Consider the following 26,009-nt stretch of genomic DNA (forward strand, 5'->3'; position numbering starts at 1 on the left):
ATGCCGTTAAAGTTACCTGACGGCGTCAGAATATTCCGTCAAATTTGACGGAATATTCTCCTCCTTCTTCCTTGGTTCACCGGAGTCCGGCGCCGGTGCCGCTGCTATCGCCGGAAACTGGAAAATTAATCAAACCTTCATATCTTCTTCGATTCTCAACCAAAATTCATGAATTTTATACCAAATTGAAGCTTACAACGAGTAGAACAAAACCTTACCAATTTTAAGCCCTAAAATCCACGGGATCTCGCCGGAAAAACCTCGATAATCCGGCCAAAACTTGAAACTTGCGAACTGGGACTTCCCGACGTCCAAAACACTCCAACTTTCTTCCCCGAGCTTCATGAAGATATTTCAAGGCTTCCTATGACCTTAAAACTCCTTGAAAACTTCACAATCACGAGTGCATGAATAGTGACCCAAATCTGAGATTCTGGGTTCTTGGGTTTTACAAGTTCTCACGTTCTAAAAATGGCATGGATGTGTTCCTGAGCTCATAAGGAACACGAAGATGACTTCAAAAACCTTGATCTGTGAAGAAATGATCTAGTTTGAAGTTTGTCTGTACAATTGTAAGGAAAATGGAGAAAAACCGAGAGGGAAGGAGAGAGAAAGGTCAATGGGAGTTTGGGTGTGTGAGTGTGTGTGGTCCAGCTTTGGTTTACTAACACAACAAACCACTAACTTTAAGTTCCAAAAACTTAGGAACTAACTAGCTTAGTATAAAACCCAAACTTAAACCACACTACTACACAACGTCTAAGGGTACTTTAGTCTTTCCACACCACCGATAAAATAATTCAGGACGGGCTGTCACAAAACTGCTCCCAAATTGAAGGAAGTTTTTTAGAGATAATATATAAATGATGATAAAGAATATGAATGGTTCTCATATCCTTAGTGTACAGTGCAATGATATCACGTTAGTGAAGAATAAGAACTGTCTTCGTGGAAATGAAGGAGAGTATTGTTCTAATAGTACACAATGGACCAACAAATAACACAAAGGGAAGGAAAACAGGTTCCAACATCCATACCCTATTAAGCAAAGTTCTTAGTTCCACCTTCATATATGCTTGAACTATAAGATTATAAAGAAGCAATACTAGAAAATAAATCAAAACAATTATTTGTCTACAAGACAAGAAAATCTAGACCAAATGAAATAATATCAAAATCCTAATTAAATCATATAAAATTACTAATTAAATCAAATTCTAAAATACTTTTCTTTTTATTTTCCAGCACTCCGTTTATTCACGTTTCATTATTTCCAGTTCTTTTTTACAAAGGCTGGTACAAGTTAGTCAAGTTGGTTTGAGGATTGGTAACAATCACTTTTAGGGATTCATAACGTACCATCATATTGTTATGCATCAAAATAAACATTTCATAGCATACCAACGTATTGTTATGGACCAAAATAATTATTTCATAGCTTACCAACATACAAGTACGTTCCAAAATAAACATTTTATATCGTACTCAAGTTGGAAATATATAACGTATCATTAGTTTATTACGTACTAAAATTAACATTACATAACGTACTCAAATTGGAAGTATATAATGTACCAATAGTTTGTTAAGTACCAAAGTTAGCACTCTATAGCATTACCCAAATTGGAATTATACCAGTGGTTTGTTACGTACCAACAATTTTTTAGACATTCGCATTGCTCAATGTGTATACATGCATTGACCTTTGCTATTTGCTGAATTTGAATGGTATTTGAATTGTGGCCTGATGGCCGGTACGGTGCCTCTATTTGTACATGCCGACTTGAATCTTTAACAGTGCTAGCAATTTGAATCTTTTAACAAGCACAGAAGGAAAACAGGTTCCAACATCCATAACCTATTAAGCAAAGTTCTTAGTTCCAGCTCAATGGTAATTGTAATTAGTTTGGTATGAACTATATGATTGTTATAACAGTTTTTTCTTGCTAAACTACAATGGCTAGATACTTGAACAAGAAACCCTAAAGTGGATTCAAATAAAGTGGCCACGGTCCTTGGAAAGATTTTTCAATATACCCAGAATACGGGCACATATGTCATCTGTCATTATACAAGTGAAAAACATTTGAAAAAAAAAAATCTCCTCTATAATAACATATAGCGTATTGCCTACGAAAATTTATAGCTCACGGAATTCCAAGTTGTGGTCACTTGCTTATCATTTTTGGCAAAAAACAAAAATTAAGTTTCAAACTGCGTTGAATTTCTATTTTTTTTTTAGGCTTATTATATTAACTTCCCTCATATTGTTGAATACACCCCCATATACTTAATACACCACACACTTACGTTTTAAACTAAAAATTATCTCAATACACCCTACTTACTAACCAAATCTACCCTCACACCCCACATACCCCACACCAAAATCCACCTCAAGTCCTCATCTTGTACCCAAAAAAAATAAAATAAAATTTAAGTCTTTGTCTTAAGCACATTTGCAACCTCTAAATAAAACTTTGCGAAAAAGAGGAAGGGGAAATGAACATTTGCAACCTGCACAGACTACTGTATTTCTCTACTTTTTGCTTCTTTGGAGAATCACTTCGATCGAGAAGTTCATAACTACATCATACAAATTAAATTAAGAATAACTAACCAGAGAATATGAGCACTAAGGGAAAGTACAGAAAAAAAGTCAAAATCTTATTAAATGATTTGGGTTGCAGGAAGAAGATAAAGGTTTTTTTTTTTTTTTTTATAAACTTTTTAGGGCTTAAATAATCATTTTATAGAAGTCATTTAACATTAAACATGCAATGAGATGTATTCAATAATTTATAGGGTGCTAATAAAAAAACTTTTTTTTTTTTCTGTTTTCCAAACGTTGAATTTCTATTAACTTTTCTTTTCATCGGAAGCAATATGGACTCGCAACCATGCCCTCCATTTGGTTCTTCGATCCACCACGTGGCACCTACATCACCGTTCGTTCAGCAAGAAGAAGAATGTTGCAATGTGGGTCCCAAGGACAGATTACCAGGTCTAAAAATATATAGGGTTAATTTATAAATGAAAATGGGTAACCAACAAGACGTGGGAAAAATAAAAAAAGGTGTGAAAATGCCTTTGATTCCCACCAAGGTGGCTTTTCCCCGCAACAGATTTAGAAAATGCTCATTATCTGAAAAGTTCCACAGTTTCTTCTAGTAGCGTCGACCGGCTAAATGATCTGCTGTATCTAAAATGGTGTCTCCCTCTATGTCTCCTGTCTATGTATTTGACACGTTTAATTCCCTTTAACAGAAGTTTGTCCTGGGATGGTTGGTATTTTGGAGGTTTTTCATATTTCTCAATAGAAAATAATAAAGCTTACCAGAAGTTTACCACTGTTAAGGTGAACGATACGTGTCAGACAAATAAAAATGGGACACAAAGGGAGACATCATTTTAGGGACAGCAGAACCGGCCTGCCTGGTCCATCCCTTTACGGCTCTTCTCTATATTTCTCTCATGAAGATCCATGACATGCAGAAAAAAAACCATTAACCATCTAAAACAAAAACCCACACACAAAGTTAGCAGAGGTTTTTTATTATTGAGGAGACACAAAGGGAGACACCATTTTAGGGACAGCAGAACCGGCCTGCCTGGTCCATTCCCTTACGGCTCTTGTCTATATTTCTCTCATGAAGATCCATGACAAAGTTACCAACACACTCTCTTTGTTTTCTGTTTTTGTGTAGTGATCGGAGGACAATGTCAAGTTCTGTGATTGTCGTCCTGTTGATCGGGTTGCTGGTTTTGAGTTGTGCTCAGCTTCTGCCTCCGGAAGAAGGTTAGCCCAAAATAAAACCATCATTTTCCTTCTCGCTTTACATTTCTCAAGTTTTACTGCAAACATGAATGATAATTTTGTGATTTTGTGAAGATTTTTATTGCTCTTTTGACGATGGTTGCTGTTGGTTTTGTGTTGTCAGAAGTGCTCAGCTCTGTTTGGTTCCTGAGAATTTTTTCTGGGAAAACAAAGAAATTTGAAAGTTTCCTCATTGTTTGTTTTTGTATTTGTTCATCTGCATCAGTGTCTTTTCTGTTTCAGTTTCTATTTTTAGAATTTTCAGACCCTAGGAGATGGCCATCTTAAGTTAAAGCATGAAGCTTTCAAATCCTCTTCTGTTTCAGGTTCTACCACTTATATAAAACTGCAATGGACATTTTACCCGACACTAATTAGAGTTTTGGGGTTAGGGTTTGTAGTTTAGGTCTCGGCTTCCGTGTCGCCTAAAGCTGGCGACTTTCCACCGATCTGAATATCTCCGACATACCGATTTGGACCCTAATGAATCTGTGATAGAGAAACTTTGGGCTTGCACACTAATGGGCGAGATTATGTCCTCTCTTCAGCTCATGGGTCGAATTCCGGACCTGCTCAATGTTGAATCAAGCAAGCAGATTCAGATCCTCCCAATCCTTCAACCTCCTCAACCCGCTCAAAACCACCATACCCATTTCCTCCGCCGCCCCACACCGTCGTCGACCCGCCTCCGCTTCCGCCGTCTCCGCTATCCTCACCAAGCAAGAAACCTTCACAGAAGAATCCCCGAAACCCACCTTCAATTTCAAATCCTACATGCTCTAGAAGGCCGAGGCTATTAATTAACCAGGCTTTGGACGCCGCCGTCTCCCTCCGTGACCCGATTATGATCCACGAGCGATGCGGTATTCTCTTCTCGCCGGCGGCAAGCGGGTCCGACCCGTCCTCCATCTCGTTGTCGACGACGACGGAGATGTAGAACCCGGATTGAAGTTCGGGTCCGGAACCGAACTGGGCTTCGGAGAGGTCCCAGAAGACGAGAATGTTGGGGGAGAGTTTCTTGGAGCCATGCTTCTTCCAGAAGAGAAAGGACTTGGGTGGAGGTGGAAGGAAGAGGAGGAAAGCAACGGAGGGTGGGGGATTCGAATGAGTGACGAGGAGGTTGAGGTGGAGGGAGCGGCCACCTACTCCCTTCTCTCTCCTCAGACCACCAAAAAAGGTCTACTCAATATTGCAATCATAGGAAATCGCGCGCAGGCTCAATATTGCAATCATATCAAGTTTACGTATATTCGAGTTTTGCCGTTTAGGGTTTCTGGTTTACGAAAATGCACTTCACTGAGCACCAATCAGAAGATCTCCAACCCACACACGACACGTCGATACCAGTAGACTAAAAGTCCGACATTCCGATTTCCAGCCAATAATACTATTCTTATCATATTTTTGTACCACAATTGTATACCAGTGGCAACAACTACATCATCTAAATTAATTAGTATTTAATTTCAAAATGTTAATAAATAATTAATAAAAAAAATTGTTAATTAAATGATGATTGTGGTATACGAGAAGTCTTCTTCTGCCACCTAAGATTATTTAAGTGTTTTAATTAATAAAAAAATTGAAATTAAATGATGTAGTTTGTTCAACTCCTCTCTGACCTAAGATGATAAAGAAATGTGATATAAAATTATGGTAAGAATATCATTACTCTTTGGAGCGGAATGAATCTATGACAGAGAAACTTTGGGTTGCACTCTAATGGGCGAGATTATGTCCTCTCCTCAGCCCATTTGTTACCCAATCTTCTGTTTTCATTTTCTGCTAGTCCATAAAAATTGGAATTGGGCATAGAATATAATATTTATCTTTCATAAAAGTACATGTTTAAACCAATATAAAAATTAATGTCTTTTTCATAATGGTTCTCAAACAATTTATATGAGTGCAAATTGCATAATTTGGCAATAAAGGATTCATCTGTTTGATTTGTGGTACATGTCGATTGCCCCACAAGGCACCAATAATTGCATAATATGGTAATTTCTTATTACCTATACGATGTGGCAATTTCTTATTGGTGTAAACATGTACTTTTATGCTTTTCTGATCAAAATAAGTTGTAACAAGTGAAGGATTTTTAGCATTCTTTTTATTCAGTTAGGCCTTTGAAGGGTTAACATGTATGATTGACCATGTCTTTTTCATTGCGTGTGATTTTTGGCAAGTGATGAACTTCAAGAGCTGTTTTTGTTTATGTGACAGTGAAAACTCTCGAAACAATTTCTAGAAAATTACATAATCCTCACTGGAAAAATATCAGCCAAACTTCTTGCCAAGATGGTGGGGTAGGCTTCTTCAAATACTTCACTGCCCACATTTTTAGCAATGTCACTTGCAAGTGTTCCTTTGCAAACAACACTTGCCATGTCAGAATCATGTAAGGCTTTATGGGCTTCAAATTTTATTGTTTTAAGTACAACTGACTAATAAGTTTTAACTGTTGCTTGAATTTCGGTATCACAGCAAGCTGAAGGGTCTGAATTTAACCGGAGTTATACCTGAGGAATTTGGGGACCTTACTCATTTGGAAGAAATGTAAGTGATTACGTTGTTGGTTTGAATGTGTTATGCACATTAACTGGATTATGGAGATGAATTTCTAATGCTTTTTCACATTAAACAGTGATCTCACTCACAACTACATTAGTGGATCAATCCCTGCCAGCATTTCTCGGTGTCCCATTCGTTCTCTGTAAGTGACTCTGAGGACCTTAAATAATAGCCGCGTGGGTACTTGTAATATATGTTAGGCATGTCATGTAATTGTTGTTAGTGTGTTGCAGCAGATATCTTTTAGGGAATCGACTCAGTGGTTCAATTCCTGCTGGTGACTTTACATTGCTCAGAGAGCTGTAAGTTTTGTATTAATGTTATTTACTTATTGATAATTAAAAGAAAGAAGGAACATGCATAACCTTGATTGACAAATACATTTTTTGCAGGGTGTTGGAAGATAATCAATTTGAAGGGCCTCTTCCGCAGAACCTCGGGAGGTTGACTCACTTGGAAAGACCGTAAGATTGCATTCTCATTTCCTATTTTTGCCAAACTTTTTCAAAATCCAAATTTCATGAAACTTTTGCTATTATGTATGACTTCTCACCGCAAGTGCTCTGTAGTGATTAAACTCTTTTTGTAACATGTAATGTAAAACTGTCACAAATTCATTGGATTATCTTTCTTAACTAAGTCTTTACTTTCAACAGCCTTCTTTCTGCGAATAGTTTTACTGGAACGATACCAGAGTCATTCGAAAATCTGAAGAACTTAATTGATTTGTAAGTGATGCAAAATGGCTTGGTTGTACGAATGTGCATAATTTTTACACTGAATTTCTCATCTTCTTTTAATGCCTGCAGTAGGATAGGTGGGAGCCAATTATCAGGAAAGATACCTGAATTTATTGGAAACTGGAGTAAACTTCAAAAACTGTGAGTGTTGCTCTTCATTGTCGTCATCTCCCATCTTTTACTCTTTATTTCCCATCTTTTACTGTGAACGTTTCTTTTAGGATCATCTTTAGATATATTGTACCGAGTTATTCAACAGTCTTCTAAAATCTTCCTTAAAACTAATGTCATTGTATATATACATCTCTTTTAGGAGAGAACTTACATGGAACAAGTTCGCTGTCACATGACGTTCCAATCGAATATGTGCATACAATGGCATTGTTTTTAATGAGAAGACTAAGAATGTTGCTATAGGGATCATGTTATGGTTAGGTTTACTGCTAATCTGGTACTAAGAAGCTTCTTAGTCACTTTTAGTTACTTTCTAGCCTTATAAGGGCATTGAGCCATCAGGAAAGAGGATAGGGATTAAATGAAATGATTTCTGTTTTGTGTTTCCTTTCTCTGCATTTTCTTTTCATTCCTGCATTTCCTTTCCTTTCAATATACTTGTATCCTATCACTTTTCGGCTGAAGAGTTAACTTAAATTTACTGCAGTGATCTGCAAGGTACATCCATGGAAGGCCCTATTCCTTACACCATATCTTCATTGAAATACTTAAAGGAATTGTGAGACCACTGCTCCTCTATCTTGTAATCATTATGTATTCCAATTCTTCAACCATATAACAAATAAATATTTCTGATCTGTTATGTATCAGGATGATATCAGATTTGAATGGTCCAAGTATGCCTTTTCCTACTTTGAAATATATGAAAAATATCCAGATAGTGTGAGTTCCATATCGCATAAACTTATTCAAATTGTACTTCAGTGTAATCCCTGACGCAATTATTCTAATTTTTGTTCGTATTCCTGTGACACAGGATTTTGAGAAATTGCTCAATTAGTGGTACAATCCCAAATTACCTTGGCAAGCTGACAAAGCTATTAACATTGTGAGTGCTTTTCTAATCAACATAATTGTATAGATGTATACATGTACTATTGCCAAAATGAACAAGAATTTGAGTTTTTGGATTCAATAAACCTTCAAAAGTTCAAAACAAACCTCTGATGTATGTTAGTATGATGTTCTTTCTCCTTTATTGTAGAGACTTGAGCTTTAACAAGTTAACAGGAGAAATTCCACAGACGATTGAACGTGCTCGCCATCTATCTTTCCTGTAAGTCGGTCAAATGAAACATTCATTTATTGGTGCAAACAGTACACATTATTTTTAAATATTTCTCAAGTCAGCCTTATTTACATTTCACTGACCGTTAATTTTTACGTGTGCAGTTGTTTGAGCAACAACATATTGACCGGAGAAGTACCAATTGGGATATTGCAAAGCAAACGTCACCAGTCAGTCTATACTCTAACACTAATCTATGAAGTTTTGCTTTATTTGTGTTTGTTTCTTTAACGCAAAATGCTGGCAAACTTCAATTTCAATTTCACTTTTCTGTTTCTCAATTATATGAATTTAGAGTTGTCATCAATGCCACACAAAATCTGTTGCAGGGACTTGTCATACAACAATTTTACGGGTTCACCTTCCGTCAGTTGCCAACATTTGACCGTGTAAGTCTATCAATATCCAAACCTCTTTTTATGCTATTGGCTAAATTCATTAGGTACTTATTTATGCTCTTTTTCCGTCGGATATTATTTGTTAATTCCCTTTATTATTACAGGAATCTAGTTTCTAGTCATTCGTCTCTAGAAAACTCGTAAGTTCACCAAAACTTGTAATTCTGTGTTTATCAAACATCATAAGACACATGTATGACTGAGCCTTAATTCTTTCAACGCGTAGGTGGTGCTTGAAGAAGGGCCTTCCTTGCTCCTCAAAATCGAAATGTGAGTTTAAGTTCATTTAATTTTTTCTTTCGTCTATCTTTGTAAATTGGTTGGTTGTGTAGTTCAACGTTTTTTTTGTACTTTTGTTGGATGTTGCACGTTGTTAATCGAATTGATAGTTTGAGAACTCTGAGTCAATGTTCGAATGGGGTCTAACAAACATGCAAAAACTAATGAGTTTATCGTCATTATAGGTGTCATACATATGAATTGTAGAGTATAAATTTCTAATAATATTCTTATCACACATGTAGACCATTCTATATTTATCAATTGTGGAGGGAGGAAGACGAAGTTTGATGGTCATACATATGAAGAGGACTTAAGCACTTTCGGACCATCAAGCTTTTTTTCGTCGTCTCAAAAGTGGGGTTATAGCAGCACGGGGCTGTACATGCACAAGCCTAATGCAAATTACATTGCAACAAATGCGCTATCTTTGAATATCACCGGTCTAGATTTTTATCAAACAGCACGCATTGCCCCTATATCACTCAAGTATTATGCCCTTTGCATGCTAAAAGGCAGGTACAAAGTGCGGCTCTACTTTTCCGAAATAATGTTCACAAATGACCAGACATTTAGCAGTCTCGGAAAACGCTTATTTGACATCTCAATTCAAGTGAGTACAAGTGAATTTCACTTACTATTTGTGATTCTTTGCTAGTTTATTTACCCCTTTTTTGTCAAACACCACAATAACTTCAATGGGCAGCATTTAGTTTGTTTAGCGCGTTCCATTATAGATCACACTTTATGTCTTAAAACTGTACATGAGTTTTCTTTTGGTATGATTAGAGCACGACACATATTTGGAAGGTTATATGTCGTCTAGCTGCTTTATTTGGGTGTTATTTTATACGAAGTTTTAAAAGAAATGCAGAACCTTCAGATGTAAACCTGTTTTTTTAAGTTCTCTCATCTGATTGTTTAAGCCTTAAGTCAGTGCTGCTCAATTTTCCTTCTTTGCCTCATACACTTCATGTAGGCTTTCAATCATCATTTGAACAGAAGTTCATCAATTTGATCTTATTACCACCTAATTTTCTTTTCTTTTATTTTTGGGAGGGAAATGGAAGGCAGTATTTAGCTAGTCTTAGGTATATTAGTATATTATACTCATTTTTAGGAAGTTGTATGTCGCAATAGGTTTAGCTGCAGTTGGTACCCTATTGTATGACTTTTCTCGAGTGGAATTGAAATATGAAACTAGAATTAATGTTGTTACATATTGAAATTGGTGTGCAGGGGAATTTGGTCCAGAAAGACTTTAATATTATGGACGAAGCAGGAGGTGTTGGTAAGGGAATTGTCAAAGAGTTCAACAATGTTACTGTTCCTGGTAGCACACTAGAGATCCACTTATATTGGGCAGGAAAGGGAACGACTGCCATTCCTTATAGAGATGTCTATGGGCCTCTTATATCTGCGATTAGTGTGACACCAAGTAAGTTTTGCCTATGTTGTTGAATATCTACAAGTAAACTCTCATCTATTAGATTTACATTTATTCTAATAAAATTATACTTTATATTGGCAGACTTTGATCCTCCAACAGAAAGTGTAAGCACCATACCGCATGGTAGGAGTTGTCTGCCTATAAGCACAATAGTTAAAATTGGAGGGAGCGTAGCAGTTGCCATCATATTAATAGTGCTCGTTATTCTTTGGATCAAGGGATGCCTCGTAGGACTACAGAAAACATTGGAGAATGGTATTTTTTGTTTCTCCGTTATATTGCATTTTCTTTTCATTGTTCCATTGCTAAGAAAAACATTTATCCTCTTTTCTGACTTCTCATGCATATTTAAGTGCACACTCTTAAGACAATAGTTGTTCAGATATTGAACGCTCCGAGAGTACATTATATGTTTTAAACTCATGATGCAAAGTATGTCTGCCTATAGGTCCAAGTAGTTGTTAAATTATAGGCCTTCAAACCGTAATGGGATTTAAGATAAAACAATGATATTGTTCTGAAATTTTTCTTAGACACAACAATTTCTTATGAGTTTAACTTATCATGCAGATTTGAAAGGTGTGGAACCACAAACTCGCAAGTTTACCTTTACGGAACTTAGAGATGCCACAGCCAACTTTCACCAAGCCAATATGATTGGTAAAGGTGGTTTTGGTACTGTTTATAAGGTATTCTTCGAAACAAATAATTTATTTTCTAAATTGATTAATAATAGCAGTCCTAATTATGATTAATTTCTCCATAGAGAAGATATTTGTTTTAACTATCTAAGTCAAATGCAGGGCATTCTTGCTGATAGAACACAGATTGCTGTTAAGCAGCTTTCTTCCAAATCAACCCAAGGAAATCGTGAATTTTTTAATGAGATAGAGAAGCTATGTGCTTTGCAACACCCTAATCTTGTATACCTATACGGATATTGTATTGAAGAAAATCAGTTATTCCTTGTCTACGAGTACATGGAAAACAATAGCGTTTATCATGCTTTGTTTGGTAAGTATCATTTACACCTACATTTCATTTGGTCCATGCATATAGTATAAAAGATTTTATGCACAAAATTATGACTGATTTTGATTAACTTGACAAACTGAGGGGGCAAAAGTAAATCGGTTGGATTTGGATTGGCCAACGAGGCATAAGATATGTGTTGGTATAGCAAAAGGTTTGGCTTACCTTCATGATGGATCAAGCTTGAGGGTTATTCATAGAGATATAAAAGCTTCGAACGTATTGCTTGATAGACATCTTAACCCGAAGATATCGGACTTTGGATTGGCTAAACTTGCCGAAGAGGATAAAACACATATAAGCACCAATCCTGTTGGAACTTTGTGAGTCCTTGTTTTTACTTCTCTTCTTATATTTGTCCTTCCAATATAATTATATTACGGCATATGTCTATAAGTATTGTATTGATGTGATGATTTCATGATTTTGCAGTGGCTACATTGCACCAGAATATGTAAATCAGGGTCATCTTACTGATAAAGCAGATGTTTACAGCTTTGGAATTGTTCTACTAGAGATTATTAGTGGGAAGAAGAAATCAAATCAAGGAGGACTCTATATTCTTCATTGGGTAACTTCCTAATTGAACTCTAATTTGGATTTTGTTGATGTCGTTTACCACTAGATAGAAGGCTTTTTTTTTTACATTCTTCTTTGCTAAAATTTCACTTTATTTTTCTTTTGTTCTTTTCATGTTTCCAGGCGCATGCTCTCAGATCGAAGGGGAATTTGATGAACTTAGTGGATCCAAGGTTGGGCTCAGAATTCAACAATAAAGAGATGATAGCTACAATCAATGTGGCTCTCCACTGCTGTAATTCAACTTCAAGGCTTAGGCCTACCATGTCTGCAGTTATGAGCATGCGTGAAGGTAAGGCTGTTGTTCCAGAGTTCGTCTTAGGCCCCAATCCCTCATCAAGTACTGAGATGGATGAAGTTTTCCAGTCTATTTTGAGAGGGGGCGCTGGGACACTTGAAGGGCCATCGAATGATTCAGCTGCAGCTCTTGATGATAGCCATCAAGTCAATCCTCATTCAGGCCGCCAAGACAATTAAATAGGAAGAAAATGGCACAGTTATTAGGGACTTGAAACATTTGAAATCACTAATGTCTCGGGAAAATATTTACTTTGCAGTTGGACACTTGTTGCCAGAAACATCAGTGATTTCAACAAGAAATTTCAAATAAACTGTAACAAACCTCGTCCATTCCGATTCTGTCAGTTAAAGCTGATGTATATGAAGCGCTCTGGCAGGAGAGAAAATGCACCCCTGTATTCCATAGCTGTTTCAAACATAAGATATATGTTGATTCCAACTTGCTGAACAATTTCATTGAACTTCCCTTGTGTCATTTGTGAACTTCTTACGTGTTTGATATTTCATCGAATATTTTGTATCACCTCTCTCACTGCTTCCAAAACATCGTGCACAATTGAATTTAGAAGATGTGCAGCAGAGCGAATATCAAATAACTGACCATGGACCAAGAGAGGCCTGTTTTGGGAGATCTGGTCTTTGATTCTTAGAACAATTGTCATCATCGGTGGAACAACATCAAATGTCAAGGCAAACAACTTACTGTCAATGTCCCAGTCTATCAGACATTTGATAACTACTTCTGATAGCAAGTCCTCCATACGAGTAGAATCAAGTGTGACAAAATTCAGAATTTTCTTTTGTAGTTTCCAGTCCTCATCAATATAATGTGCCGTCAATTTAAGCTGACCCAAGTTTGGGTCCGTTTGGTTTTAGGGGCAATTTTCATGGTACAAGCAAAATGTAACTAACGTTTTGATGCAAAAGTCGATAACTTTCGTTTGAACACTTTGTGGGTCTGCCTGATTTTTGTTTTCCAATTCATCTTTATAAATAAGAATTGGGAAAATAAGAAAATATTACTTCTTTCAACTGAAAAAATAAAATTCAATGAATGCGAAAAATAAGAAGTAAGAAGAGAGAAAGGATTTGCACATTTTACCAATTTTGTAGGATTTTTCAAGTATTTACTTGACCGTTTGTAATAAAAAAATTTCAAGGTTGATGCATGGATTAATCAAATCTCATCCGTCCATGGATGTTACATGGTTTTGTAAAGGTGTCGTGAATATCGACGGCTTTCACGTCTTCTATTCTATACAAAATGGGGATGCCATTGAGATATCTTCTAAGGCCCCAACCTTGAAGGTTTTCTTGTCTCACCATTTACAGACAACAGTAAAGAGATGTGAGGAAAAATATTTACATAAAAAAGCAGTACTTTGTAAATGCTAGTTGTGTTCATATCACAATGTATAAGTTCAAAAGCATGATTAGTATCAATATGACTTAATCCGAAATCCAATCCAGTTTGTTTTGCCAACAAGGTTTATTCGCAAAATGGAAAATTTCAGGAAAATTTTTAGCTAACATTTGTAGTCTGAAGGGTGAAGGATGACCAAGTCGACGGTGCCACGTGACAAAAAATACCTTGGGAGATGAGGTAGTTGTAAGCGATGTTCGTTCTTTGGAGTCTACTAAATAACAAATCCCATTACGTTATTGGCCCCAACCAATCATCATCCTTGTCTCCAGGTCTTGTAAAATATAAAATCAGGATAACAGGTTACTGAGCATCCCAATGATCGAGTTATCCGACTAACGGAAATTAAATTGAAAAAAAAAAAAAGAACTATTCCAAGAACATTATAAAGTGATATCTTGAAACCAAAACTGTAGGTGCCGACTGAATTTATGGGAACCCAAGTCCCATTAGGTAAGGCCACTAGTGGTAAAGGCCGATTTGTGGTTGCATTAGTCAACGGATGACGAGATATGTGGTCAGTGGAACCACTATCCATAACCCATTGGAAAAAAGAAGGCCAACCTGCTATATTTGCACTTAGAGTCAAGGCCCAATTTTTGGCTCATCATGGACAAAAGTTGACGGAACTGTTCTGTTGTGAGTGGAACGCCACATTGTTGACCGCTAGTTTCCCGCTCAGATTGTTGTCGAGCCCACCAAAACTGCTTGAACCACTGGATTTTCCGTGAAGACGGTGACCCAGCGGATACCCATGGAGCCTCCAACATGTTTCAATAATGTGATGATCCTTATCACAGTAGGAACAGTGCAACGGTTTCCTCTCGGAGGATCTCCCTTTCCTGCCTTTGCTTCTGTGTCCACGAATCGTCTAAGGCCTAGTTTGATATTGTTGTGTTTTGAAAAAAAATTGCTTTCGCTGTACTGTGAAAATAAGCTCATTTTTGCTGCTTTACGTTTTTAGTTTTTTTTCACCTAAAATTGTGAAAATAAGCTGTTTTTGAATGTTTACCAAACATTTTTTTGAGCTTAACTTTTTTTTTATACCTATTTTTTATAAAAGCACCTCAGTACCAAACCAGTACTAAGCCCAATAAAATTTGCAACACTTTGGTTCCCGCCACTTGTTCATTGTTGGATTGAACAACCCCGCAAGAACATGGCGTAAAAGTTTGGTAGGAATCCATCTCATCCCACAAACCTATAAGCTTGGTGAAATACACGTTGATGGGTTGTTGATTATATGCAAGACTTGCCATATCACGATGGATTTCAAAGAGACGAGACACGTTTTGTTGAGAAAAACGTTCTCGAAGATCATCCCAAACGGTTTTGGTTGTCTTCATGTACACCACACTGGTGGCCAGGTTGCCGAAAAGCGTATTGAGTATCCACATGAGGATCATGTCATTGCAACGTTGCCAAAGAGCAGATTCTATGGGCTTCATCTTCACGGATGGTTGTTCGACATGTCCATCAACAAACCCTAATTTGTTCTTCGCACAAAGTGTAATTGACATGGAATGACACCAAGTGCCATAATTTTCACCTGTGAGTTTGGTTGAAACAAGCATCATTCCATGTGTGGAATGGAATAACAAATGCTAACAAGCAATAAGCAAATTCCATGTATCAGAAAGTAATTAGAATGGACAATTAGCTCATTCACATCGTTTATAAAGAGGCCGAATACTTGTTAGAGCAGCAATTTAGATTAGAATAATTAGATTACTCGAATAACAAGTGTAGCTTGTGGTTTGTTACAAAATTACAGTTTTTGTTGGTGCAAAGCTCGAGCCGAACCATCCGAGTTAGTTTTGTTTGGCTTGTTTGAACCTTTATTTTGTTTTTCATCTACGTTCAATGTTTTCTTTATCAGTTATGTTAGAGGTTAAAAAGAAAGACCTGAGACAACGAGAAGAAAGAAGAACAGTTGAGGGATGAGGATGAAAGGGAAGCGAAAGAAATGTAAACACAAAATGAAAAACAAAAAACTCATTTTAAAAATTTTGTTTTTTTTATCAAAACCACATATAAATAGAACTTTAGTTGTTAACCAAAACTGTATGAAATTACTAATATAACCCTCTAATTAAAATTGAATTGAAATAAAAATTATAAGCAATTTAATAATTACATGAACATAAATTTTACTGTTTTTAACATGAATCTCACAGTCATGTAATGATAACAGCCCTTGTTGGAAATTCAACCCTCGCCACATCCTCTGTTCTCTCTCATTGTATCTCTCTATTTTCTTTTTTGTTGACGTCATAGATCGGGATCGGGGTTGGGCTTGGTTGGGATGGGTCTCAGAGGACGGGGCATGTAGGAACAAGATCATGAGTGGTTGGAAGGAGTGGGTGGTGGGTCGAATTGCTGAGATTAGGTCGCATAGGGTGGGCTAGGTAGGTGGCAAGGCTGGCCCAGGCCCAATGCGGGCAAGACGACCTTTTGGGGACCAAAAAAATTAGAAGCTCCAAAATTATTAGTGTGACATATTTATATACGTTTTCATAATAGTATAAATTTATAAAATTTGGTTTAATGACAAAGAAATTTAACTAGAACTGGTGAATTTGTTGTTTGAAATTAATGAGGAGGACTTGGGTTCAAAACACCATGTGTACTTATTTAAATTCCAATTTTTACAAATTTCTTTTCACAACAGTATAATTTATAAAATTTGGCCAAATGATTAGAAATTTAATTAGAAGCAATGGTTTTTGTATTTAAACTTAACGAGAGGTCCTAAGTTCGAAATGCTATGTGCATGTTTATTTTTTTCAATTTTTATGATTTTTTGTTTGGTTGTTAATTTATTTTTAATTACGAGCTAGTAACTATGTATGTTGCTATTTTTAAACATATCCCTAAAAACTCAAAAATATCATTTTTTGTTTTGTTTTATATTGACGAGGTTAGTAAATAAGAAAAAACACCTCACGATTTATACAAAAACACTTTAAAAATTCAAATGGAAGACAAAACTCATAATTTATCTACTTGTAAGCCTGAAGTTTTTTGTTTCCTTTTTTCAATACAAAATAAATTAGTTTTTCTGTGTTTCTAAATTACTGAGTCTGAAGTGTTTTTCTAAATATAATTTAATCAATGTCTTACGTGTAAAAACAAATAAAATTTTTATATGAAGTGAGGGCATATTTTTTGGCATTGTCCCGAACCTCAAAAATCTCTGAACTAGCCCTAGTAGGTGGTGGAAGGGTGTGCATGTGCGATGAGTGTTCAATGAGGCCACCCTTAGATATGTTTCACTAGGCACTGTAACATCCCACATCGCCCAGGGGAGTAATCCTTAAATGTATATTCACATCTCTACCTAGCACGAGGCTTTTTGGGAGCTCACTGGCTTCGGGTTCCATCAGAACTCCGAAGTTAAGCGAGAAGGTGGCCAAAGCACTCCCATGATGGGTGACCCATTGGGAAGTTGCTCGTGAGTTCCCATAACAAAACCGTGAGGGCCTGGTCAGGGTCCAAAGCGGACAATATCGTGCTACGGTGGTGGAGCGGGCCTGGGAAGTGATCCGCCCCGGGTCGAGATGTGTCAGAATGATATCAGAGCCAATCCCTAGCCGGAAGTGTGCCGACGAGGATGTCGGGCCCCTAAGAGGGGTGAATTGTAACATCTCACATCGCCCATGAGAGTGATCCTTAATATATTATCATCTTTACCTAGCACGAGGCCTTTTGGGAACTTAATGGCTTCGAGTTCCATCAGAACTCCGAAGTTAAGCGAGAATGTGGCCAGAGCACTCTCATAATGGGTGACCCACTGGGAAGTTGCTCGTGAGTTCCCAGAAACAAAACCGTGAGGGCGTGGTCAGGGTCCAAAACGGACAATATCGTGCTACGGTGGTGGAGCGGGCCCAGGAAGTGATCCGCCCCGGGCCGGGATGTGTCAGGCACCGTTTGACAGAGGTGATGGGGTGGAATGATGGTATTTTGGGGGTTTTTTTAAGCTTATTAGGGTTTTATAAACTAAAGAATAAATGGATACTAACAATCCAGTGAATTGAGTGACAAAAATGAAAAATTGGCGCGCACACACATCAAGCTTAAAAAAAATATGAGTATGGCAGTAGATTTGATAAAAATAGGCAAGAAGGCTTCCCACCGTGGGGCTACAAAGGGCTTTCACACTTGTATTGCGTGTGCCAGTCAGCTAGTATCTAAACTACATATTAATAAAACTTTTTTTGTCAATAAAAAAAAGGTAAAAAGACAATTTTGCTTTCTATCACAACAAAAAAAGTTAAAGAAAATAAAGTAATTTTACAAAACAAATCTTGCCTTTTTTTTGTTTATGTCTCAATGACACACCCCGACCTGGAATGTCCACTAGGACTTCGAATCGAGATGTGCTGACCGACACCTGGAATGTGACGAAGCCATAAAGTGTGATGATGATGTGGAAGAATGTGAATAAATTTAAACCTAAGAGTGCTTAAATATCAGAGTACACCTGTGAGCGGGAATGAACTCACTTCACACGTGACGTTAGAGCATAAGCAAGTACAGAAGAATGACTTAAGAATCGTACCCTCAAAATAATCTCCAATACTAAGGATCGCCACGAATCTTCGACGATAAGGAAGCTCAGCTAATAAGACCTAGAGGGTAAAGACAAGACAAAGGTGAGTGGCTCTGTAAATAAAATTTTAATAGAACTCATATAAACATTATAATCCCTCGCTACAACACCTGCATAATTTCAAGAAAATATCGTAAATATACCATAATACAACATCTCATCAGCAATATCTAATAATTATGTGATTAATAAATCATACTAGTACGCAAGTCGAAGTCATCTATGGTGACCTATACGACTTACCCATCTCTCATCACATAGACTAGTTCATCACATATTCATCACATATTAGTCGTGTCTGCTAGCTCATCACATATTCATTACATATGCTAGCTCGTCACATATTCATTACATATACTAGCTCATCACATATTCATCACGTACACTAGCTCTTCATATATTCATCACATATTCTTTGTGTATGCTAGCTTATCACATATTCATTACATATGCTAGCTCGTCACATATTCATTACATATGCTAGCTCGTCACATATTCATCATGTATGCTAACTCATCACATATTCATCACGTATGCTAGCTCATCACATATTCATTACATATGCTAGCTGACAAGTCGGAGTCATCTCTAGTGACCTATACGACTTATCCATATCTTCTCATATATCTCATTAATCATTGCTAGCATACAAGTCAGAGTCACTTATAGTGACCTATACGACATATTCATATCTCATCGCATATGCAAATGATATGTCAGCCGGACCCATCTCTTGTGGCATGTACGGCTAAGTCTATAGCTCATAGCTCATTATAGCCGGAATCACTACAATGACCTATACGACACTACACTGCACACAAGTCGGAACCACTAAAGGGTTTGTACGACAAGACTGGGTGTAATATAATTATGCTCAATACTATGCTCTCATGATAGCTGGGCGATAAATCTCTAGTCACCTACGAGTCGGAACTATCTATGATGGTCTGTATGACAAGACTGTGCACTTAAATTGGATCCAATGTGAGCATAGGGTGCAAGAGGTGACATTATAAACAGACTAGTGTCATATCTCTGGCTAAATCACAATCACCCTAGGTGCAGGTTTATGAGCTCAAAGTGCATTTAATACCACATGTACGACTTATAAGTAACCTGTACGACAATATGCCGGAGTTGCCTACTATTGCAACTTGTACGACCGTGTCGGAGTTACTTAAAACATAAATGTAGTCATACCATAACCCCATCAGTTCAACTAATACCGTATACTTACTTGAACTTACCTAAATTACTTGAACTTACATGTGTGTCCTGCATTCACCTTTGCATTTCAGAGCATTCACTATAATTATGTGCAAAGAATATGTGTATGGATATGCCATAATGGAATCTAAACTTAAAACATTTCATAATATTTCCAATTATAAAATGCGGTGTACTAATTATTCATCACCAAAACATAAAGTTAAAACACACATTTTTCACCAATATCCCTCACATTGCTCAATTCCTTAAACAAGGCTATTGTCTCAATTATTATATGGCTGCATACGTCTCGTTAGACGGCCTACGTACCCTAAATAGGGATCAAGCCATTCGTAGTTCACATTAGTACTTCAAAATATTAACAGTAATCATATGCAATAATCAATTTATAAACGTTTGTGGAATTACCAATCATATCTATGTAGGCGATAAGAAGGAAAAGATCCACTCACCTAGAGTCCGTGCTACATCTTCCTAGTACAAACATCGAGGCGTCACAGATGATCGGTGCCTGTGACCAATTATCAAACCATAACTTAGAATTCTCGTCGATACAATACATAACTTACATCACGCATGAGTCTACGTAATTCGGTCCAGAAGATCTACAAATCAGATCTCTGATTCATAACTTCCAAGGATCCACATTATGCTTCTAGAATAACATACTAAAGTTTCGAAGCGATTCAATAGCTGGATCTCCGCCAATTGCCAAAACTAAGTGGCGGTTAACATTTTATTTTACGAATTTACAAATCTAATTCAAGAAGATCCGTACGTCAGATTCCCAATCCATAAGTTCCTATATTCCTCAAATATTATGGATAATAACCCATTAAAGTTTGATGACGATCTAATGGTCGGGTCGTCGATTCATATAATGGCCTATTAACATATCTTAGAGAATTTTAGTTCTAACGATCAATCTACGTCATTCAATTCTCAAAACTGAATTCAAGGCATCTTATATAGCCTAAAAATAACATTTGTGGCCCTCGGGCCACACGCTGCCGCACTCACAGCCGTGGGTGGCGGTTGGCCGGCCCGACTCACCGGAAAATTCAACTATTTCTAAAAATTATCAAAATTTGCAGATTTGAAGATATCAATGAGTAGAACAACCTTTATACCTGTGACCAAGGCCAATTTGGCCTGGAAAGGCTCCAATTTTATCAAAACCCGTCGGAACCCTAGAATTAGGTGTGCTTCAATTTGACCTCCAAACGTGTTCCGATGCCTCCACCACTGCTTGGGCTTTGATCATGGGTTCAAGGGGGGGGGTCTAATGGTGGTGGTGGTTGATGGGTTTTGCTTCAGAAATGGTGGATTGCCGCCACCCCACCTCTGGCGCACTCCCTTGAAAAACCCTTCAATTACCCTCAAATTCCTTCCAATTTTGGGTGATAATGGGAAAAGGAAGGGTTAGATGATGATTGGGAGTGGTGGCTTGGTCCAATTCGTGAGAAATCCGGTGGAAAACCACGGGAAAATATGGAGAAATGGACGGGTTTTGCATGGGTCACGGGTTGGGTACCCGTTTCCCCATTTTTCCCCCGTTCCTCACTCTCCCTCATTTCCCTCCTTTCTTCTCCCTCTGATTGGTCCCTCAATTCTCTCTTCTTTCTTTCTTCTTCTTCTTCCCCATTCCTTCTTCTTTTTCTTCCCCATTTCCGTCACATACACACACACACCCACTCGCACACACACACTTGTCCTCTTAATTAGTATACCACTAGCCTCTCTGCACGCACTAACGTGCGTGCGAGAGGCATTTTTGCATCACGGGCGCTACGCGCCCCTAAATGTTTATTGTGTTAGTTTTTTTCCATTGTAATTGTCTATGTATGTATATGGTTTAGAAAGTATGATATGGCTGCACATAATAGGAAGCAATAAATTTGAAGTTGTTGACATGGATACTCTCTCATACACAGCAGTGCCTATTACAGTGTCCTCACGCGCGTGCGAAAGACACTTTTTTCCTTACGGCGCGCTACGCGCGACTTACACATTTTAGATGTATTTATATGTGAGGATTGGTTCAATATATAGAAACATAAAATAAAGACGATTATCATCTCTAATAATACAGGTAGTAATTTAAAGTATTTATCTAGAATTTGTAAAAAAAAAAAAAAAGTAATAAATAACATAGAAGATCCTTATAATTTAGTTGCAACTAAAAGCTAAGTAAAAAGTATAAAAACAATCCAAGAACTTCAATTGGCCTTGATACACTTGACGGTTCTTCATATCATGAACTCATATCGCCGTCCTGTTGAAAATTTAATGCGTTCAGTTAGAATCAAATATTAGCATTATTTGTAATTGAATTGCATTAAAATTTGAAAACGGGAATTAAACATATTCAGTAACCTCCCACAACTACCCCGAGCCAAACACATACCACCCTAACCAAAGTTAAGACAATAGGCATAAAAAGGTGATGCCTTTGACGACATTCAAAGTAAATATTAAACATGTTGTGCGATTGTGTACCATCTAACAAAATTAAGAATGAATAGGGGAATACCTTAGTAATGAAATGAGGGAAATACCTTAGTAATGCAGTATTTCTGTTTGTATTTTTGTTTGAATGCTCCACTAATTCACTGCACCAAACCCTGTTTAACCAAAAAGAAATGAGGAGATTGTAGACATGGAATTGATATTAGTCATGCAAACCACTAAATGAAACGCATATATACCCACTACCGATTAATAGTCCAAGTCTGTAATCCCTATTTCATTTATGGGTGACATAAAAATGCATGGACAAAACAGACAGTGTCATTTGGTGAGGCAGATTAGATAATTGTGTCATAGTGTTGTGCTATAACAAATGACAAATGTTTAATTTTTCTACCTATTTACATTTTGGCAAGAAAATATATAACATCAAATGAAGAGCATTCACAATAAAGAAGTAAGGATGCGTGTCATATTTGAAGAACATATGAGTACTAAATAGAAAACAGAACAATAAAGACACATATAATATGTTTTTTTCTCATATTTTTATGGTGGGTGAATGAATTGACTTTAAGGATCACAAAGAGGGGATTATTTCACTTATGGGCGACATAAAAATGCATGGACAAAACAGAAATGGGGTCGAGACTGAAGTTTACTTCAAGTCACTTACCCTTCATGCAGTCACTTTTTGCTATTATTGTTGTTGTACCATTTCTATGCTTTCCCGTCTCTGTTTATGGTGTTTTGCCTTAGTTCGTAAGTCTTTGGGCATGACCTTCCTTTTCTATTCTACTTAAAAAAGGTCGTACCCAGTGCACAAGGCTCCCGCTTTACGCAGGGTCTGGGAGAGGTGAATGTCGGCTAGCCTTACCCCCATTTATGGAGAGGCTGCTCCTAAGTCTCGAACCCGAGACCTACCGCTCATAAGCGAAGGCACTTGCCATCGCACCAAGTGCGACCCCGCTTTTCTATTCTACTTACTGTGAAAAAAAACTCCACCTGAAGCTTCCATGACATAATCTAACAAAAAGAAGAAAAATTTGCATCCAAAATGAAACTAAAAATGAAAGAGAATGAGATACCTACCATTGGAGATACTTTTATTTGGAAACACCGTTTGGAAAGCAAAAGCAAGTACATGCTTAATATTGACCACGATGGCGTTGAAATCATTCAAATACTAAAAAGGTGAGGCCTTTGACGGCATTCAAAGTAAATACTAAACATGTTTTGCGATTGTCTTAAGAATGAATAGGGAATTACCTCAGTAATGAAATGAGGGAAATACCTTAGAAATGTAGTAATTCTGTTTGTATTTCTGTTTCCTAATTCACTGCACCAAAGCCTATTTAACCAAAAAGAAATGAGGAGAATGTAGACAGGGAATTGATATTAGTAATGCAAACCACTAAATGAAACGCATATGTACCCACTACCGATTAATAGTCCAATAGTCCAAGTCTGTAAACCCTATTTAAGATTGCCAAAATGAAACTAAAAATGAATTATGGTAAGTATACATATATGCACGTCCAAGTTTGTAATCCCTATTTAAGCTTGACAGGACCAAAACGAATGAAGTTGAGAATAAAAGATTAAGATTGAGAGTTGAAAAGTTGTACCGAGGAAGACTCTTTTTCAACCTAACATGATGTTGTTATAACAATATTATGGCAGTAGAATGCAAACAGCAAGAGAAGGAGATACCTACCACTGGAGATACTTTTATTTGGAAACACCGCTAGGAAGTATTTAACCCGCTCTCACCCGAATGCATTTTTGGCATATCGAAAACAACAGAAAAGAACATTCCTATTAATTTCACATAATTTCTTTTGAATACAGATAACAACCGCTGGGAAGTATTTAACCCGCTCTCACCCGAATGTATTTCTGGCATATCGAAAACAACAGAAAAGAACATTCCTATTAATTTCACATAATTTCTTTTAAAACAGATAACAAATTTTATAACACATAGCAGATACCTTTGAAGTCATCCGCAAGAATTTTCTTCCAACCCTTCGATTTCCATTTCCTGCTCTTGTATATAGTCTGTAAACATAGTAGTAAAACACACAGTTAAGTAAATTCCATAGCTTGAAACATAATTTAGTAAAATTTCATAGCCTTATGATATAAATCACACATTTCGATCAAATCACACATTTCAACAAAATCTCATTTATTATCAACCACAAATTATGCAATTGGAGTTTCTGGGTAACTTTAAATTCCCCAAAAAGCAATCTAAAATACCAAAATCAGTGACAAACTACAAAGCCAACATAAAAAAATCGAAAACTTACGGAAAAGCTTCGCTTTGTACTCCCAATCCTTTTCACGAATCTGCAAGGAAAAAAAATGAAAAGAGTGGAAAATCAAAACTGGACTTGGGGATTTTCCGTGGCTCTGTAGATGCCCAATCTCTTTTAACACACACATTGAGTAAGATAGTCACCATTCCCAAATTAACTGACAGAAAAAAAAAACCCTAGTTTTTAAAATTGGTTGGGGATTTTCCGTGGCTCTGTAGATGCCCAATCTCTTTTAACACACACAATCTCACACATTGAGTAAGATAGTCACCATTCCCAAATTAACTGACAGAAAAAAAAGCCCTAGTTTTTAAAATTGGGAAGTTGGGTACCTGGAGATGGCCGGGGCGTTGGTGGAGGAGAGTTCATTGGTAGGAAGAAAATTGATTATTTTCCTCCAGGTGTGGTTTTTGAGATGAGTCAAAGAGTTCCTCCGGATGTGGTTGGAGGAGAGAGAATTGGTAGGAAGAATTGGTAGGAAGAAAATTGATTCTTTTCCTCCAGGTGTGGTTCTTGAGATGAGTGAAAGAGTTCCTCCGGATGTGGTTTTTGTGCGGGACGACGACGGTTTCTTTTGCTTCCATCACGCGGATTATTCTCGCAAGATAGTGGGAAGAAAACTGCTTTTGTAATTTTGTTTTGTTTTGTAATTTTTTTTTGTTTTTATGACAAAATTATCCCTGATATTTTGTTTCTATTATTTTTAGCTAGTTGTGGATTTTTTTGTTTGAGGGGCTTTATAGTCCAATTTTTTTTGGTGAAGCCTCGAGACACCAAATTTGACTTCTGGCTTTCTAATATTAAAGATAATATAATATAATTAGAAAGGTTATTTCTTGAAAATACTTTCGGTTTGTCACTCCAAATTCACTTCCGCTTGCGCATACTTGTTTCGTATCGTCGAGTATCTCAAGAATACGCTAAAAGAATATTTAGTACATCTCACAACACGTTAGTCAATGAAAGTCAAAACCTTCGTCTCTAGGGCGTTTTTGTAATTTCACATTTTAAAATTTATAAATTAATAAAATCTGGGACGGGTTGTCACACTCAAGGTGATTTTATCTTCTGTAACTTTTTTAAAAATAAAATAAATATACCCCTCACTCTCTTCCCTTGTTCTTTAATTTTAAAAATAAAAGTAAAAAATTTACTGCTAATATTAAGAAAGAAAGGCAAATTTAGTAAAGCATTCATAATACCATAAACACCCCTCCGTTCTTACAACTTTCAAAAATAACAATTTAATTAAATAAAGACAAATTAGGTAAAATAATGAAAAGAAAACAACTCAACGCAGAGGGAGATACAAACCATTTTTATTTACTTTATTTTATTTTATCATAAACTGTAAATTTAAATTTTTTCATATAAATTAATACATTAAAAATTGAACTGAAAAAAACTAAATTGTTACATAGTTTCCATGTAAAAGATGGCAGAAAAAGAAATTAAAGACGGAACAATTTCATCACAAAA

At 36.7% G+C, this 26,009-nt stretch overlaps 1 protein-coding gene and 1 long non-coding RNA gene across 4 annotated transcripts; one reads left to right on the forward strand and one right to left on the reverse strand.

The window, feature by feature from the left end:
* Positions 1-3,516: 3,516 nt before the first annotated feature.
* Positions 3,517-12,654, forward strand: LOC103443978 (probable LRR receptor-like serine/threonine-protein kinase At1g53440). Of its 2 annotated transcripts, XM_070819349.1 has the most exons (25): positions 3,517-3,614; positions 3,708-3,799; positions 6,044-6,218; positions 6,305-6,376; positions 6,465-6,533; positions 6,628-6,693; positions 6,784-6,855; positions 7,048-7,119; positions 7,201-7,272; positions 7,793-7,864; positions 7,957-8,028; positions 8,123-8,194; positions 8,351-8,422; positions 8,539-8,604; positions 8,764-8,823; positions 8,937-8,972; positions 9,059-9,102; positions 9,357-9,724; positions 10,351-10,549; positions 10,643-10,816; positions 11,132-11,250; positions 11,365-11,575; positions 11,688-11,916; positions 12,026-12,164; positions 12,296-12,654. In XM_070819349.1, exons 2-25 carry the CDS (start codon positions 3,721-3,723, stop codon positions 12,647-12,649), a joined length of 2,964 nt encoding a protein of 987 aa, XP_070675450.1. In that variant the 5' UTR covers positions 3,517-3,614; positions 3,708-3,720; the 3' UTR covers positions 12,650-12,654. The 2 variants fall into 2 exon arrangements, with proteins under 2 accessions (XP_070675450.1, XP_070675449.1); XM_070819348.1 differs by having other exon boundaries at positions 3,528-3,799.
* A 9,226-nt stretch (positions 12,655-21,880) lies between these two features.
* On the reverse strand, positions 21,881-25,123 carry LOC108173161 (uncharacterized). Of its 2 annotated transcripts, XR_011579500.1 has the most exons (7): positions 24,863-25,123; positions 24,522-24,561; positions 24,201-24,267; positions 23,924-24,105; positions 23,501-23,557; positions 22,296-22,361; positions 21,881-22,012 (listed from the first exon to the last, which is right to left on the reverse strand). It is a non-coding gene; the product is annotated as an uncharacterized lncRNA (long non-coding RNA). The 2 variants fall into 2 exon arrangements; XR_011579499.1 differs by having other exon boundaries at positions 22,296-23,557.
* Between the last annotated feature and the right edge of the window lie 886 nt (positions 25,124-26,009).

This window comes from Malus domestica, chromosome 03 (assembly GCF_042453785.1).
Source record: "Malus domestica chromosome 03, GDT2T_hap1".
Classification (NCBI taxonomy): Eukaryota; Viridiplantae; Streptophyta; class Magnoliopsida; order Rosales; family Rosaceae; genus Malus; species Malus domestica.

Coding starts and splice junctions, on each gene's coding strand:
- LOC103443978 (XM_070819348.1), top strand. CDS start 3,661: ATGACAAAGTTACCAACACACTCTCTTTGTTTTCTGTTTTTGTGTAGT. Junction 10,817..11,131: donor ACAGAAAACATTGGAGAATG/GTATTTTTTGTT, acceptor CTTATCATGCAG/ATTTGAAAGGTGTGGAACCA. Junction 11,917..12,025: donor ACCAATCCTGTTGGAACTTT/GTGAGTCCTTGT, acceptor ATGATTTTGCAG/TGGCTACATTGCACCAGAAT.